This window comes from Atractosteus spatula, chromosome 15 (assembly GCF_055471065.1).
Source record: "Atractosteus spatula isolate fAtrSpa1 chromosome 15, fAtrSpa1.hap1, whole genome shotgun sequence".
In the NCBI taxonomy this organism is placed as follows: Eukaryota; Metazoa; Chordata; class Actinopteri; order Semionotiformes; family Lepisosteidae; genus Atractosteus; species Atractosteus spatula.
In genome coordinates, this window is record NC_142720.1 from 15,070,950 (window position 1) to 15,089,825 (window position 18,876).

Consider the following 18,876-nt stretch of genomic DNA (forward strand, 5'->3'; position numbering starts at 1 on the left):
CACATTGTTAGGCTGTTTTTTACATCTTTGTGTGTAATAGTGATCTTCTTTTTATGCTCTATCTTGGAGTCCTGAAGGGGTCTGTTTAATTTGTGTGTGTGGACAAAAAGCTGTCTCATCAGTAGAACTACTTTCTACTTTTAGCTCTTTGTGGGTTATGTACTCTTAATTTTAATTGCAGATACCTGAAAGCACTACAGCAATTGCACTGAAAATCATGCAGTCTGGAAACACTGTCCCTAACCAACCTCTGCCCTCACCCCACGATGTTGAGAAGGGCATTCAGTACCAGCAGGCCAGGAATCTGGATGCATTGCGGTGAGTAATGAGTCATACGCTATTACGCAGATTTTGTGCATAGGTATGTTAATAGATGAACTAAAGTTTTATATTTTCCCTTAGGAAATATGAAAAACTAGTAAATGACCTCCTGGAAAGCCTCAATCAGAGAAATTTGTAAGTACCTAGATATTTCTTTATTGTAATGAATCTTATCAAACATTTGCTGTGGCTTTCCATCGATATCAAACTTCAGTGACCATTCTTGTTCTTCCACTTTTTTTCAGTACCCTTGTAAATACTTGGTGCTTTTTTGCTAGACCAAGTATTGTATTATGTAACAATGCATTTTTAAAGGATAATTATATTTTGATAGAAGATGGACATTATGTGATTCTTATTTAATAAACAGCATATGTCACCATGTATCATACTCAAATTGGCATATTTTAGAATACCTAACAAAATGCATAACAAACACTGGCTTACTGTCTTAACGCCACCATCTCATGTGACTTTCCTACTGGGATGCTGTGAGTCTGGGAAGATGTGGAAATCAGTAGAAGCTGGTTTTTTTTACACTTCCTTTTGAAATTATTGTTGTAATGAGATCTTTTTTTTTGTTTTTTAGACCCTGGAAGTTTGAGCACATTGCTATTGGGTTTCTGTCTCTTTTGCTCCGGGATGACCATCCTTTGCCAGCCCCAGCTGTGCATTTCTTCGTTCAGAGTCTGAACCACGATGCGCTCATTGTCCGCAAGGTTAGCATGGCCACACACACACATATGCTTACACCACAGAAGGAAATTAATTCTAATGCTCCTAGATTGTCTTTTGTCAGATCAACCTGAATTTATACCTGTAAATACAGCATTATCTCTCTCTCTTACAGATGGCCATCTCAGCTGTGGCTGGGATAATGAAGCAGCTGAAGAAACCTCACAAGAAAGTGGAAATCGATCCTTATGAAATCAGTAAGTCATCTTGCTGAAGCCAAGGCATTGAAACTATTTGATGAAGCAGATTCATAGATGAAATGAATGAGGAATTGATGTGGAAGAATAAAAGTTAAGACATTGACGTTCATGTGACAAGCCAAGAAAAATATTTATGGCTTCCCACCTAAAAATTCTCCCAGTCACTCATTTCCACTTAACTGCATTTATTGTCAGAGCAGTAAAAGATCGTGGCTTCTGTGAGGTCAGTCTGTACTTATTTTTTGCCTGGTTTCTTCTATGGGGCTGTTTGCAACCTAAACTATAGTGTATTGAAGAAGTATGTTGTTGTTTGTATATGATGGGGTAGCCCTACCAAATGATACAGATGGGCTGAATGACCTGTTCCTGATGTTGTTTGAGGCCTTTCTTATGTTCTTTTGCATTTCCTTGTATCTGTGTTCCAGGTGGCTGCAGTCCGCCCAATGAGATCCTTGCAGGGGACAGACCTGACAACCGGTGGCTACAGTACGACAGCAGTTGCTTGCCAAAGACCCAGGAGGCCTGGGAGGCCTTTCACTTTGTGGAGAAGACACACTGGGGCTATTACAGCTGGCCACGGTATGCCTCAGCTCCTCTGCTGCACACTCTCTGCACCCCAGTGTTTTCTGATACACTGGTATTAACCCCACAGGCTTAAGATTCAAAAACAGTGAGGGGCTGAATATGTGAATTTCTTTTTTGCAGGATACACATTAGCAAACGTTTATAAAGAAAAAACTGAAGTGAAAGTTTTTTTTTTTGTGTTGAGGCCCTAAAAGAATGAATACACAGATGTTATTAGAAAGAAATGAAGTGGGCATTTAAGTATTTGTTCACCAGGCAGCGTGCTGGACTTCACTTGTCAAATTGCTGTACTTGTAGTGGCACTGTCCTGAGTGGCTTGTGTTCTGCCCCACAGTAAGATGATGTTTTATGCCCCTGTGGAGGAGCAGCCTAAGCTGAACCAGAAGAGAGAGCAGCTGAATGAGGTACAAATTACAAATTCTGAGATGCACACTTTCTAAAATTTTCTGCTTTTGTGTGTATCGCAGATATGAACTGTTTATTTCTTTTAAAAATTACAGATTGAGAAGATTATCTTTGACCAGTTTTCAGATCCTAAATTCATTGACCAGCTGATTAAGTTCCTTTCATTAGAAGACAGGAAGGGAAAGGATAAATTCAATCCACGCAGGTTCTGCCTCTTCAAGGTAAATTAGCATTCTTTCGGAATGGACACCTTTAAAAGAAATGTTTTCAAAAGAAAATGCTTTTATTGTAATCAGGGCTTCTGTAATCAGGGTATATATTTTTAAGTAATGCACCTCCCTTTAAACTGTAATTACTGATTTTTACATGTTTGTCCTTATTAGAAATGTGCAGCATCACTTACACTTTAGATGCATTTTACAATTAATTAAAATCTTACATGAAACTCATCCTGTCAGTCTAGGGCATTCCTTTATTCCAATGAATTTATTTGGTTGATTTTCCCTGGATAGAGTGGCAATGTTTTTATGTGATGTAGCCTCCAGTATTATGCACGGTATTCTAAATGAGACTTAACTAGCGAATGTGCAGTGTAGTGTGAACAATTTAAACAGTTTGTGCAGTTTAAACATAACTGTTGATTCAAGTCCTACACATCTTGACTTTTTGTAAGCCATTTGTGTTGCTTCCCCCACATGATGTAAACATAAACAGGTAAGTCTTTCTCATAAAATAACTAGACATGTGATTCATTAATTTTAAAGGGGCATTACATTATCAAAAATAAACACTCAAGCTAGAGCCTTAATAATAGCTGGAATTTGTCCTGTGTGTCATTTTGGTAAGTGTGTTTGATGTAGACTAGCTTGTAAGAGAGCACCCTTGGAGCCTGCTGAGGTCCTCTCCATTGTGCCTTGCTTCAGGGGCTGTTCAGAAACTTCGGTAATGCCTTCCTGCCAGTGCTGAAGCCCCACATGGAGAGGCTAGTGGCCGACTCCCATGAGAGCACGCAGCGCTGTGTGGCCGAGATCATCGCCGGATTGATCCGTGGCTGCAAGCACTGGAGCTTCACTGAGGTGAGAGCTCTTTCTTAGGCTCATGTCATTACAGCATACTTGAGTCAAAAGCTAGGACAACATATCCACTGATTCACTTAGCTAGGAACTGTCACTGAAGGGGCTCTGCAGCTATTTGTAATTCAGTATTCATTCATCACGAAGGGTTTTAAGACTTGTGAGATGTACAGTAAATATGCTGTTGCATGTCTTACTTTATGATGTGCAACTTTATGGGTATACTGTATATATATATATGGGTTTTTCTTTGCAATACAGACATTGGGCTTTGATTGACATTACATTAGTGGTTTGAAGTATTTATATGTAAAGTCTTTCACACAGTAATGTAAGGTGGCTGGCTATGAACCACCTTTATAAACAATTCCCACTACCTGTGTTTAGCTTTGTGTAGAAGAAAAACATATTTCTTTAGAATGGTGATAATGGTGATAAGAGTTTAATGAAGAATACTGTGGATCCACAGTTCCCATTGACAAGTCCCAGAGTAATTTCTGCCAGTCCAAGACTCAGCCTTCACTGTTGCAGACAAGCAGTGATAGAATTTTATGTGAGATGATGAGTTGCCAATGCTGTGTGGATGAATACTCAACAGGATGACAGAGATGATTGTGAAAGTGAAGAAGTGCAATCTATAAAGAAACTGAAAAAATCCAGTTTCAATTGCAGGTATGAGTCATTGCATCTGAAATATGGATTCATCCCATCTGGCAGTTCAAAGGTGCTAAAACCCTCTCGACATTATATGCATTGAAACCCTGAGCAATGAAGTTATTAAACCTTCCAAACCATTTAAACACCAAGAGAAAAAAATATGCAGCACTTAAAGGAAAGCCAGCCCCTTATTTTAAATGAAAATGTGAGGGCAGTCAACAGCTGCATCGCACCAGCACATATACAAATGTGTCTTCATTAGAGCCAAACCTTGTGTCTTACCAAATTTTAAAAACTAAGAAACACCCTTAAGATTGAAGAGGAGTCTTTTCTTTCCACCACTAAGGATATCTGTTGTATGATATGGAGAAAATCAGCAGCCAGTAAGTTAAACCTCTCTGAAGTACCCCTGTCTATGAAAACACAGTAACCAGGACTGCAGGCATAACTGGAATAATAAAATTATCTCTGGAGTTTGCTATTCTGATTCTTGACACAGCTGACTGATATGGCATATTTTTTGTAGTTATACATTGTAGTTATGACAGGGAGCTGCATGAAGTTTTACTGTGTGATTTAAGCAAGAAGCACTTAAAGTACACACCTAATCTTGTAAGTAAGAAGATCATCAGCTCATAGATCTGAAAGCTGATAGGTTCTCAAAATGCTTTTCACCAAACACCATTCTCTGGCTTCCTTTTGGATTGAAGTTAAATAGGCTATCCGAAATTTAGTCACCTGGAACAGAATGAGTATGCTTCAGTTTGCATCTGCTTAACCTTTCTCAGCAATGACTGCTATCAATCTGCAGACCAGGTTAGATAAGATATTGTGATGCATCTTCAACACCCTTCGATTAAGATGCATCACAACACTCTTGTGATGCATCTTCTATTATTTTCCAACATCCATTTCCAGTGATGGTTGTAGGTATAGGAACTGCAGCCAAGAACCCCAGCAGTATATTTCCCAACTAAAGGTTTTAGGGTTAACATGATTTCAGCACACTTGATTGTTTTCATGTTATACCTTGTACAGCCAAGAGGGGGCAGTAAATGTAATGATTAGAATATTATTTTTTTATTTCTCCCAGAAAAAGATCAGAGATGCATTGCTTTGTATGGGAAAGGGAGACTTAGACGAAATAAAACAAATTAGATTTGATTTTATTGATTGAGGTATCTATGCAGACAAAAGCCATTTACATTTGTTGATGTTTTTAATGTTATTTGAACCATCTGCTTCTCAGTTTAAACGATCCTATGCTCCTAACTGTTCTCAGGCAGCTCTTTTAGCAGCACTAATTTTCAGGGAAACTGGGCAATTCTTACTCTGTCATATTTTGTGTGGCTCTTGTAGGTGGAGAAACTTTGGGAGTTTCTGTGTCCGCTGATCCGTAAAGCTCTGTCCAACATAACTGTGGAGACCTACAGTGATTGGGGCACCTGCATTGCTACAGCCTGCGTATGTATCGCACCTAGTGTTAGAAAATAGAGCCTGTGGAGTCTCTGATTTACTCTGCGTTTGTGACAAAAGAGCAGACTTTTCTACTCGCGTCTGACAAAGCATCTTAAGCAAGTTATTAGGCAGTGGTTATTAACATAGCCAGTCATCATTATCTTAAATTCACTGAGATGCATGAAAAAGAACAACCTGTGCAGATCTAGAGGTTTCACGTAACTGTTCTTCACAATTTAATTTGTTTAAAGGATACTTATGAGTCACTTATCGCAATTTATTTATTTGAAGTATGTGAAACTCTGTGTCTGCTCCCCTATAGGAGAGCAGAGACCCCCGTAAACTGCACTGGCTCTTCGAGATGCTCATGGAGTCGCCCCTCAATGGAGAGGGAGGCTCATTTGTAGATGCCTGGTGAGTAAAGTTTTTAGAACCTACCTTCAGCAGGGATTGTGTAGATTATGATTGCATAAATGTTATATTTTAAATAACGGCATTAGGACATTGTTGGCTTATAATAAGTGAACCTGGTTTTCTTTGTAAAGCATTCCACTCTTTAATAACATGGAAAAGGCACCTTAAGTTTCAGGGATGTCTGAAAGCTTGTATATTGTCCTAAATTTCCACTGCAAACTGAGAGATCCTAACCACAAGCAGAAGGAGAGTGCACTTTAAACTGATTTAACATGCTAAAATATTGTCTTGAATTTGCAGTTGAAAAATTAATCTGGCTAACCTCTGCATTACATTAGTCTCAGAAAAAAATATTTTCTATGATTATGAAATTTGCTATCTGATATCAGATGCCATGCTGTTTTCAGACTGAGAAACATGAGATATGCATAATGAAAAGAAATAGGTCCACTCTACAAGAGGGTGCAAGTAGGTCCTGCCTCAGATGGTGTTTTTTGTCCTGTTAATGTGAGGCTGCAGAACATGCTGAAAATTCTGGTTTTACTTACTTCCTTTTTTTTTTGTACAAGCAAGAGTGTAACTTTCTGTAGAGCTGGTGTTCTGGGTGAACGGTGTCTGTTCTTTGTGTGTGCCATGTTGGTAACGCTGTGTGTCCTGTTCAGCCGGCTGTACGTGCTGCAGGGGGGGCTTGCGCAGCAAGAGTGGCGCGTTGCCGAGCTCCTACACAGACTGCTGTGCTACCTGGAACCCAAACTCACCCAGGTGTACAAGAATGTCCGCGAGAGGATAGGGAGGTATGACTCTCCCTAAACAGTGTGCTTTTACCTTCCGTGGAGCTACCAACCTATGTCTAACAGTGAAATAGAAAATAGTATGTTACTGTTATGTCTGTCCATTATTTTAACCAAAAACTCACATTGTGAGAAATTATTTCACTAGATGCAGAGGAGTCAGATATTTATCATATTTTAGGAACAGGCTGTGGATTTTAAGGCAACTTATAATCCTCTATGAAACATCGGCATATATCTAAATATTTGCAATTAAAATATATTGCAGTTGACATTGCTAGCATACTATGAATTGGAAGACAGGTATATTTGTTCTTTGTTACTATAGGTAAACTTTGTTCTGAAATAGTTAAACAATAGCTATTAGTCTAAGACATAATCCCCACACTATTGTTTTCTGTTCAGTGTCCTGACCTACATCTTCATGATCGACGTCAGTCTGCCCTACACACAGCGCACCTCTTCTCCACGTATCTCCGACTTCACAGAGAGGGTCCTGCAGAAGCTTAAGCCCCTGACAGAAGCCGATGAGGAGATCCAGAACCACGTAGTGGAGGAGAATGGAGTTGGAGAGCAGGATGAGAGGACACAGGCCATTAGACTCTTGAAGACAGGTGACTGACCGACACATGGGAGAGAGAAAAAGACGCAGACACGACACAGAAGAAAGAGAGAAAGACAGGAAGGTCGTGAAGAGAAAAGACACCAAAGGGAGAGAGAAGTTAAAGGAGAGATGGTGAAGGATGATGCTTACTAATCTAGAAAGAATTTCATTTTGGCAACTGATGTACTGAACTCTGAAGGACTAACAAAGTGTTTTAAGGAGGGGTAGAACTGTAGATGATAAAGAAAACCCTGAGCTGTGAAATTTTGAATGCCGTGCTGACGTCTGTTCCTCTGTTTCAGTGCTGAAGTGGCTGATGGCCAGTGCAGGCAGGTCTTTTTCTACTGCTGTCCCCGAGCAGCTCCAGCTGTTACCCTTGCTGTTCAAGGTGTGTGGCATCTGTCCCATGCTGACAGTTTGTTTTGTACAGGACCGCACTGTTATCACTGTTACAGTTATCGCACTCAGGAGCACGTCAATCCTGATTGTAGACTTCAAGTTATTTGGGTGTGCAAATTAAATTTAAGGATGTTCTAATATACTTCTCTACTTTAAGTATTGCAAAATATATTTTCTCAAAATTTTATATAACAATACTGAACATTTAAAGTAATTCATTGAATTTCTTTAACCAAACTTTAGTTTTCTAAATAATGTAACAAACAAAAAAGAGCACACTAAACAGAAAAGAGTAGACTACTTAAATAGCTTTTAGAACAAGGGAAAGCATTTATTTTAAGTAGCTCATTTTTATTTTTTATTTTTACAGGGGTAGATCGTTCATGTAAAAAAGAAATCTCGTAAACTTCATTTTAAGTTACCATGCATTATTTCAGCAACAAATATTCTGGATTTGTTTTTAATGAAAGTAGAAAAGGCTTCATCCACTGTGTATGTTTTCGGAGTAAGAGACCTTCCTGTCTTCACCATACTATGGTAAATATCCCGTCAGATTGCACCTGTAGAAAATGACGACAGCTACGATGAACTGAAAAGAGATGCCAAGACCTGCTTGTCACTTATGTCTCAGGGACTGCTGTATCCACAGCAAATACCAATGGTGCTACAAGTTCTCAAAGAGGTGAGAGTCCTAGGAAACAAGGAAGGTGCATAGCAGAAACCGGAGAACATTCTGGAGAACAAGGATGGAGAGTAGATGTTAAAAGTATAGTTTACCTCAAATAGAATCTGCGGCAGTGCCAACTCCTGCTGCAAGATGGTGATTGTTTTACATTAACTGACAAGAAAATCTGAGTCCCTCTGTTTTCAAAAAGCTTGAAAACCTGGTTTCGGGATCTTTTTCTGGTCCCTGTAGGCGGTAAATGGGTGTTCCTGATGCGTTGTTGTGTTCTCTTATCCTGACTGACAGATAGCGGGAAGCAGCTCCTGGCATGCACGGTACTCAGTGCTGACCTATCTCCAGACCATGGTCTTCTACAACCTGTTCAACTTTCTGAGCAGCGAGGAGGAGGTACAGGATGTGCGATGGCTGGTCGTGAGGCTACTGGAGGATGAGCAGCTAGAGGTGTGTGACCTGCATCCTTTCCTGTCACCTGTAAAGAGTGCTTCACTGCACGCGGTGTCTGGGCACACTCCCTTCCATGAAGTAACACTGCAGACTCTCCTTTAACTGAAGCCCAACACCCTCCTTGTCACTGCAGCTTAGCATGGGATTAAGGAAGTATCTGAACACTGTGTGCTGTGCTTATTTGTGCTGGGTTTTAATTATCCCATGAGATCCCTAATTGATAATAATGAATACCCAGGGTAGAGCTTCCTAACATAGAGGTTGGAAAAAAACCTTGATCTTCATTTTCTTCTGGTAGTTCTCCACTCAGTTGTAAATTAATTAGCTGCTCCAGCATGGAATTCAGACCCCTTTTTGTTAATAAAAAGTATGGATCCTACTACATATATTTATCTACTGCTGCTATGTGATACTGATCACAGTCACACCTGTGTAGCTAACGACATTAGGTTTTTGGAATCTCTTAGGTATATGACTGTAAATGTTACTATTTTAATTATGCTTAAGTTGCAGATATCTTAAACGTTCCAAGTGGCAAATATACTATTCTGGCAGTAGTACATCCTTCACAAGTTTTACAACCTAAAATATGTAATTGATTACTTTTGAGCACTATAAGGTCCCAGCGATTATTGTTGGAGTTTTGATTAACCATGTTCCTTTCTAATTCTAGTGCTTTTCAGTTATGTTCTTAAAAAATGTAGATGAAGATAGGCATAATGAATTCAGAGAACTGTCAACCATTACCCTAATAATTTAAAAAAGTTCAAGGCTGCGCCTGTCTCCCATCAGCTCAAGAGGCTAAGTAGTTAGCTTCTATATTTCATGGAATCATGGAATCATACATGTTTTTACAGTGTACTCTCTGTCTTGTCAGACTTTGGGGATAGCCAGCCATATGGCATTTTCCTGATGAAATGTGGTAATTGTTTCTGCCATTGGTAATATGGCTTCTACAGTTGCTGTCTTTGGGTATTGGAATTGAGCTAGTTTAGGAAGGACATTAAAGTAAGTTGACATCGTGCTATGTAAGCAGGTGTGCGTGTCGTGTGTGCAGCCAGCGCAGCCTGGCTAGTGCTGGCGCAGTCTCTCCTCTCCTGAATCAGCACTGCCCCCACTCACAGCCAGGGATCTGCTGATCTGGCTGTTGCTATGGAAACCTCAGGGCTACAGGAGCTGTTCTGCTGTCATGGCAAATGCAGTGTGATCGAAGATGCGGAGATAGGTTTTCAAGTTGGGGAGGGGAATTCAGATAGTCCTGAAAATATTTTTCTTACAGAAACAGAAATGCTGAATTTTCACTGCAGTTTTTTCCCAAGACTTTTCAAGGTTTTCTGGGTTTTTAAAGATGCCTTCACTAGCGTGTACGGATATACACAAAGATTATAGACAGTTAAACATAACCCCAGTTTAAAAAAGAAAACTTAAGTATTCTAGAGACATGTAGCAATGAACAAACTGGAAAATGGTTAGGCTAGGAACATGTAAATTCCACACTGAAACATAGAAAAAAGAAGTAAAAAACAGCGTTTCTTCTAACACATCCATTCTGTGTTGAGTGACTGTTAGAATTGCTTCAATGGCCTATGAACGTATCCTGTTTCCTTTAGTACCATTGGTAGGATACCATCGTGCCCTGGGGAGTTATTAACTTGAGTGCTTTCAGTACCTGAAACAGTTCTGCCTCTACTATGCGAATACCATTGAATAAAGACCTTTGTGGTTCTGTGACCCAAGGCATGTTGACTTCTTTAGTAAACACTTGAGTTGTAGTACTTACTATACATTTTACTTCAGCCTTTTTGGGGTTTTTTGTTATTACATTAATGAAGGAATAATTTATCATTTATTTTAGCCTCCATTGCAACATTCTTTTTTCTCTCTTAGCATTTCTAATATGTGTTTTTAACAGTAGGCAGTTGGAATACTTTTTTTAGCATTTCATTAGCTCAGCTCCTAAGATAAATCTGTTCATTGCTTTAAGTTGAATCTGTTAAAACTGTTGTAGCCAACATTCTTCACCAAATTCTGTAATTCTTCACCAAATATCTGTCATATCCCAATTTACTTCTCTTAAGATATGTCTTTTTCCTTCAAAGTCTGCTTTCCTAAAATTGTAAACTTTGGTTTGGACTTGACCTTTTCTTTTTCAAAGTGGAAAACACACCATATTCTGATCACAGTTCCCAAAGCTGCCTGAATGTTGGTTTTCTTAGGTTTTTAGGCTGCTCTTCAGATACACCTGACCCTAATGTTTTGTCATTTATTTTCATTGAAACCTGTGAAAGAATTGTGTGGCTGGAATGAAGAAAAGGGGGGGCTCGTTGTGGGATAATAGTGGTTAATTAATGTGGTGCTTGCAGCATCACTCTTTGCTTATGAGCTGCAGTTGAACATTATGTTCAGTAACATAATTAAGATTTTCCTAAATGACATGCAGTCTATTGTTTATTTAAAGTGTAAAATTAATAAATATTGAAACTCTTTTACTTGCAAGAATAGACTCTTAATGTTTTTATATGTTAAGCATTGAACACCATGATTCCTAGAGTGGTTTTAAACATGGGGCGGTTACTTTCACTCTATTGTTTACGGCTTTCCTGTTAACTTTGGTAGCCGTGATTGTTTTTGACTAAGAATTTCCGTAATACATTTTTATTTTTATCCCTCATGACGTTTTCTTTTGAATAGCCCCGTGAGGTGCCCGGTGAGTACACAGGCTGTGATTTCAGTGGTGGCAGAAGAGGGTTGTGGGGCTGCCTGCTGGGGGCAGTTGCAGGGGGACTCATTACAGTTTAAAGACAGAAGACTGTAGCCCAGTGTGAGTGCAGGTTCTCTCTGTCTGTCTCACTCTGTTTCTCTCCTGTAAAGGGCAACTCTGATGTACAGAAATCCCAGTGCCACACAGCGATGACATTTGGGGCACAGCTCATGTGTGTATTTTTGTTTGTGTGCCAGGTGAGAGAGATGGCTGCCACCACCCTCAGCGGTTTTCTACAGTGCAATTTCCTGTCCATGGACGGTCCCATGCAGGCCCACTTTGAAAAGCTGTGTAAGACACGTCTGCCGAAAAAGAGGAAAAGAGACCCAGGGTCTGCGGTGGACACCATTCCCCCTGCAGGTACACAAAATGCAGAGGTCACTCAATTTAGGGCCTGCTTTTGGTGGGTCTTCAAAACTGTGTCCTGTTCTCCTTCACTGGATTCATTGGCTAGGAAACTGAAGTTTTCTATTGCATGATGTCATATTGTTTGTCATTTAAAAAAAAAAAGTAGATAAAAAAGTCAGTAGTCATTAAGTACTTCTGTAGTAACAATCATCCGGTGGTTTTTGTGAATTTGGTTAGTTTAAATGCTGCCTGCTGCAGTGACTAATGTCTTATGTCCTTTCAGACCTGGTGAAGCGCCATGCTGGGGTGCTGGGACTGAGTGCCTGTATCCTGTCCAGCCCCTATGATGTCCCTACTTGGATGCCACAGCTTCTCATGGATCTCAGTGCACATCTGAATGACACTCAACCCATTGAGGTATGCTTTCTGCTCTTGGTCACTTAACTGGAGGTGTTGGTATTGATATACTTAATATCACTTTGTCTTCCTCAGATGCTCTTGCCATGTAGAGGTCACATGTAGCTAAGGTTTTTTGGTATTATACACAAAGTGATAAAAAAGCATTTTCTTCTCATTCTAATCCATTTGTGTATGTTTTTTTACTAGTTCAGGTGGGTAGCTGCGTCAGCATGCGTAGGCTGCAAAGGAACAAGTAATAGGTTTATTCCATGCTGAAAAAAAGAAGAAAGAGAACACAACGTTTCGGACACCTGAAGAAGGCTCCACGGCTGAAACGTTGTGTTCTCTTTCTTCTTTTTTTCAGCATGGAATAAACCTATTACTTGTTTTTTTACTAGATTGACGTCCTGTTTAATTATGCAAATAATGACCTATGACAAACTGAATGATTCCCTCTGCGTGTCTAGCTTTACTTACCTGTAATATTTGTGTCCTCAGATGACAGTGAAGAAGACTCTTTCCAATTTCCGCAGGACGCACCATGACAACTGGCAGGAGCACAAGCAACAGTTCACAGATGATCAACTTCTAGTTCTCACTGACCTGCTGGTGTCCCCTTGCTACTACGCATAGATGGGTACCTGTCAATACTGTTACAGTCTGACACTGTTGCTGTTCTGAAGCACTTTAGAAAAATGTGTTTTCACCCCAATCTTTAATTAGAGATTCCTTTTACTCACTTTTTGCTGCTTGCTGAGTATGAATTAATGACAAATGCAACAAGTCATGTGGTCAGAAATGTGTGGTTGTGAGGTTTCACATACAAAAGTATGCTTTGTGTGCACACATAAGCACATTGGTCTGTTTGCTTTAATCACACTGGAACACAATTGCAACTACAATAGTAAAAGAGGCAGCATAAGCATACGCTGGGACATTTCCTGGCTGGAATGTCACAACATGAAGAATCTAAAGCATTAATTGCCCTTTCATTCACCATTGCTATACACTACAGCAGTACAGTAATCCCTTAACAACCACAAGGGTTACCTTCATGAACTCTTGCTGTAGGTAAATTCACGGTTGATAAACATATAGGACCTTATGAGGAAAAATAGGGTTAGGGGAACAAAAGTCACGGTCCAATTAAAACTAATTTGAAAAACTTAAAAAAAAAAGTTTGAATGATTTAATCAATTGAAAGTAAGGTACAATACCACGTTGCAAACTCGCATTCGAGTTCCCAGAAATTGCGACGTGATTTCAGTAGTCTCTGTAATGACTAATGTAATGTGATGTACGAATGAATAAAAATGGACATTTCACCACAGAAATCTTCCAGTGTGATCTGCATACAGAGTTAACAAGTAAGTAGTATTTGTCAGAAAACATGTGTTGAAATCTAAAGCAATATTTCTATTGGATTTAAAGATTTAAAGCCTGCTTGTTTACAGTGTCATAGGGTCGTACTAGATGTTTTGTTGCTTCATTCTGAATCGCACAGTATGGCGCCGCGCATACCTGGAAATTTAGTTTATTTTGTGGTATAAATTGGAGGTTTTACAAGTTACTGTGCACATTTTACTTTTATTGCACTCATCAGTGCTGATGCTTTCTAACCCTGAAATATGAAAATAGTGTTGCAGTTCTCCTTTAAGCAACATTGCACTTATCATGCACTTTAATTTTTCTTCCAAACTCATCACAGATCTAGATCACCCAGCAACACTGGACTATTCCCCCTATCTCTCACGTGTAGGAAACATTTTAATTCATTCTTTATTGTTATTTAACTAAAGCCTATTACTTTTATTTTAATCTCTATTGCATTTTTTTGCATAACCATCAAAGCCCAATTCAGTCATATACACTAATATGTGTAAAAACTTTAAAAATGCGAGAAAAGCCACAAAAGAGGCTGACTGAGGAAGAATAAGATCACACTTCATGGCTGCTTTCTCTCCTCTTCTGGTGAAATGAACTCTCAGGCCAGCACGCATTAAAACACATGGATGATCAAAATGTGGGAAAATAGCAAGGGATTACTGTACTACCATCTGAAATTAAGAATTTGTAATAAACCCCAACTCGTTCAATTAAAAAAGATATCTCCCACTAAGAGGATTGGTTGGTTTGGAAGAAACACATGATGGATCAGTTTCAGCAGCTGCTTCTTTACATGTACTTGCACAATGGAAAACCCATTAAGTGTCAGTCAGTAGGTGCCCTTACTAAAGTTAACAACCTTCACCTGCTGCACAATTGCTATTACCACGTCAAAATACACAACCACCCCCTGGATACTAACAATGGGTGGAGTTAGCTGTGGTCTTATTTTACAGTATTAGTAATATCTTCAGTCCAGGAGTAATATCTTCAGTCCAGATTAACACTCCAGGAGATTGTGCAGATCTCATTTAATCACTGATATCCACTCCTGTAATTAGTTTCTATAGTATTTGAGGATAGTATTAAACTGATATCCTGTTAATAGTGGCCTTTAACAAAACTTGAGCAGTGTTTTGTGATTGCTGTTATTCTAGTATTACTTCACATAGGTACAAATTCTGTCCCTTGGTACTACAAAACATAACAATCTGCTGCAAAAGATAACAAAGTAATTATTGAACATCTGTTTATTAGCAGTGGAGAGATTATACTAACGTAGGGTTATGTATAGTAATATCAGTGAAACATGCATCTGTGGTTAATTTTCTGTCTTCCGCTCATTACAACATGTTTACTGTTTTTTTAGATGCTGTATGAACCTCTTCTGGTGATGCTGTTTTTGGAGGAATATCCACACGTGAAAATTTGTTTAATTTTTACTTTTTTAGTCACCTGGTTTGTATGGACACGGACAGATCACATTGACTTGCCACAAATGGAAGGTTTACACAGGATTTCTTCCCCACAAAGAGCCACAGTCTTTCCAGAAGTGGGAAAACAAAATACTTATATATCTTGGAAATAAGAAACATTTATTTATGTATTTAGCACTTGTTTACGTTTTTAATATACTTAATATTTAAGGTTAACAGAGGCAGAAAGAAATAGTCTGCCAAGTTTGTAATATTCCTGTACAGTTATTTTTTTGCTTGCAAGAGTGCTTGAACTGCTTGGAGATGGCAGCAGCTGATTATTTGACATACATCTAAAGTGTTGTGTATAGGTGTAAAAGAGTTGTACAAATTGAAAGATTTACCACTAACCAATTATGTTGTACATAATGTAATCTTTACTGTAATGTATCTTTGGATATATTCCTTTGTAAAGATTTGCATTAGTCGATGGTTTAAACTGTATAGTGGTTATTTTAGATACTCAGATCATATGCCATATTAACAAGTTTTATTTTTTTGTTTTTTTTAAATACAGTATATATCTATTTTCAAAAGTGCTTTTTACTCCTTGAAAGTATTGCCGAGGTAAGCCATAGCTTTGGTTTGTGATTAGGATTTCAGTGATCGGCATAATGTGGAGTGCATGTGACTATCCTGACACTGAAATGCACAGCAGTGCTCTGCTGGTTTTGCATTGTTTCTCTCTGCACTCTGTGGTTATGATGGCATATGACTGGGATATCAATTCAGCTTCTCCGTCCAGAGCACACAACACATTAAATTTATTTTAGAGTATTAATGCTTCACCGTTATCCATATTTCATTTGTTCGTGGTTTTGGTTATTTTTGAAACACTTGAAGCAAATTTGAGTACTTTCTCTGTTTAGTACTTCACAGAGGTCCAGACCGTGTTCTTAACCACTATATAGTGTAGTGCCAAAAATGCAGTGATTTTTAGGTGTAGTTTGCTTATTTAAAAGACAATAAATGGATTGTTTATTACAAATGCTGCATCTCATTATTTAACCATGGCTCATCTATACTTTATTGATTTCCTGTAAACTCTGATACATGGCAGAAGTTTGTAATGGTTCCAGAGAGTGTTTCTAACTTTCTGCACAGCTAAATCAATAAAAAAAAAATATTGGAATGTATTGTTGTTGTCCTGATAACAGTATCATTCTAGAGTGTTGCAATGATAAGTGGTGCTTTAGCCTTAACATTGCTTATCTTGCACATCGGCTGTTAAATTCACACAGCTTGTCACAGCAGAGCATTTGCACTCTCCACCTTTCACAGGTTCCAGGCACACAAAGATAAATGGAAAAGCAGGCAGCTTGTCAAAGACAAGTTTACGTTGGAAGACTCTTATTCAATATATCATTTACAGAGTCTTGATTTAAATTCACTGTAGTTAAATACTCAGGGCCCTTTAGAGAATTTGCTGGAATTCAAATAATTTATCTCTTTTATAGCTAGGTATAACTGTAGGTATAACTGTTGTGTTGTTAGGGAGTTGTTTTCTTGGTTTAGTTTCCATGGCTCATCAATATTTTAGGAAACCAATAGTTCAGAAATGTTTTCCTGAAGTGAAGAAAATGCAGGAATATGTTTGGAATTCTTTGTGAATTATTAGCTTTCTTCATTATGTCATTCATTCATTGTGTCATTATGCCATTCTGACGTAGTGAACATGCCTCTAACCATTCCTGCTGCAGACAAAACGTGGTTATGATTATGATTCTGCAAGCTGACAAATACTGACAAACATGATATTTCCACTTCATAAGAAAACTTTCAACAGTTAAAATGCTGAGTATTTTATACTTTTACTTTGCAGTATGGAATTAACCTATGCTTGTTAAAATTAAATATGGGAGAGACCGGTTAGAGAACATGGCTCAAAGCTGCCGTATGGGAGTACAGTAGGTGGGCACCCTGTAAAGTCATGGTGTCACAATGGTTCTGCATATTGTCCAATGGAACAATCAACCTCTTTTATCTTTTTGTTCATATTCATCAACACTCCTCAGCACAGACAAGCAACAACAAAAAATGTCAGACACACAGTAGCACTGAACAAGTAAGCAGATCTATCCAGACTCTTACATAACACACAGAAATATTGACAAAAACTCCAGTGTTCACAAGTATGCTTCCACACACAGAAGGAGTTGCACAAAGGGCCTTGGGTTGTCTTGCTTTGGCCCTGTGTGAGGGAAGAGGCTGCCAGGTGGGCAGGCCTAGAGGGGAGGCTGCAGGAGATTCAGCTGTGCAAAGTTAAACTGATTGCAGTGTGGTGTTCCTCCTGGTTCCCATGGTGATCCCTTTGCCTCACTTCATGCTCTTCATTTCCTGAATACAAGACCTGAATTCTAATAGTTTGTTTTTCTGCTGCACACACCATATTCAGGCGTAACTGCAGGAGGCAACAGCCCCCTTCATTTCCAATCTCTCTCCAGCTCTTGTTGTTTTGCGTATGTACAGTATATAAATAAAAAGTATCTGCAGTTCTGTCCTCTGTTTAAAGTAGCAAGGGAGGGGGTGTTGCGCTGTTGTTGATTTCTGAGTAAACCTGTTCTGTTTTATACCTAAAAATCTTGAACATTTGCAGTGAACATTAATAAAGTTTTTTTTTACACTTTACAGGATTACAGACAAGCCTAACTCAATTTTACTGCTTCCTACCAAACAAGTGCTAGACTGTACCTGTATCTGCTTTTTTTTTTTCAAATCTATGAAGCATGAAAGGTTTGGTTCAAACCTTTAGAAAGTTACTGTTTACCAAGATTTAAATGCATCCACATGGTACACTGGTCCTGTGCAGATAAAGGATATAAGTAAGGTTTTACTGAAATAAAACAATCTAGTCAGATCTCAGACGATAGACAATGCTGAGCCAGCTCAGAACTGGCATGGAGATCTCCATAGAAAGCCAGCTTGCTATCGCATGTATTGTCAGTAGACCAGTAGACGACATTCTTTACTTCAGACCAGAATTTCAAAAATCCATTGCACCAGTACTAGAGAAGGTGTCCTTCAGATGAAGTGTTAAACCAATGTCTTGAATAATTTGTCATTAAAGAGCCTGTAAATAAGGACTGTTAACAGTGGTGTCCTGCCAAAATTCCAGGGTACATGCACCCTACTATAAGAGTAAATAGCACCCTTCGAGTAATAGTAGTAGTAATAGTAAATAGCTTTGACAAACAAGTCTGAGATGGTTTGTGATTAAAAATATAAAATGCAGAATATTATTAGTAATCCTTACACAACATGGCATATTAGCATAGCAATACTGACAGTAATTTCTCACAATCTTTACAAACATGAATCTATTCCAGTCTGACCTGTTAGCATGGTAATACTGGCAGTATTTTCTCTCAAGGCAGGTACCTTGTAATGATGTAGGTTAATATTTAATAGAAACGTATTGTCTTTAAGGATGACTCACTGATAAAATGAATTTGATTTGATTAAGCAACAGGGCAGGTGGGTGCTGCTGAGACTAGTATTAACAGGCAGAGCGGAGTCTCTTAAAAATGCAAGACGCTGTGATGATGTACTGTATTTAGAAAATGAGAGATCAATCAAAGTTGAACACATGATGAGAAAGCACGGGGAGTGGGGTCTAGGTTGGTCCATAAGAAGTGTCCCACAAACATCAAGCTAAGCTGTCAGATGGTGCTTGTATATTTTTCCATTACATCTTGTTATGTTCGGTAGTGCAGCCCTTCCCTCCAGGAAGTTCTGT

At 38.8% G+C, this 18,876-nt stretch overlaps 1 protein-coding gene across 3 annotated transcripts in view; it reads left to right on the forward strand.

The window, feature by feature from the left end:
- psme4a (proteasome activator subunit 4a) overlaps positions 1-16,128 on the forward strand; it is a 38,521-nt gene extending 22,393 nt beyond the window's left edge. For 2 of the 3 annotated variants that reach the window (XM_088933884.1, XM_088933883.1), the window contains 19 exons: positions 182-318; positions 403-456; positions 911-1,040; positions 1,172-1,253; positions 1,682-1,835; positions 2,176-2,245; positions 2,342-2,467; positions 3,170-3,322; positions 5,336-5,440; positions 5,757-5,848; positions 6,511-6,642; positions 7,045-7,253; positions 7,546-7,631; positions 8,196-8,324; positions 8,613-8,768; positions 11,730-11,892; positions 12,164-12,297; positions 12,778-12,916; positions 15,035-16,128. In XM_088933884.1, the coding sequence (XP_088790010.1) occupies positions 182-318; positions 403-456; positions 911-1,040; positions 1,172-1,253; positions 1,682-1,835; positions 2,176-2,245; positions 2,342-2,467; positions 3,170-3,322; positions 5,336-5,440; positions 5,757-5,848; positions 6,511-6,642; positions 7,045-7,253; positions 7,546-7,631; positions 8,196-8,324; positions 8,613-8,768; positions 11,730-11,892; positions 12,164-12,297; positions 12,778-12,912 (2,247 nt within the window). In that variant the 3' untranslated portion in view covers positions 12,913-12,916; positions 15,035-16,128. Of the gene's footprint in view, positions 1-181; positions 319-402; positions 457-910; positions 1,041-1,171; positions 1,254-1,681; positions 1,836-2,175; positions 2,246-2,341; positions 2,468-3,169; positions 3,323-5,335; positions 5,441-5,756; positions 5,849-6,510; positions 6,643-7,044; positions 7,254-7,545; positions 7,632-8,195; positions 8,325-8,612; positions 8,769-11,729; positions 11,893-12,163; positions 12,298-12,777; positions 12,917-13,987; positions 14,035-15,034 lie in introns of all 3 variants that reach the window. The other variant, XR_016094203.1, reaches the window with a different exon arrangement.
- The last annotated feature ends 2,748 nt before the right edge of the window (positions 16,129-18,876 follow it).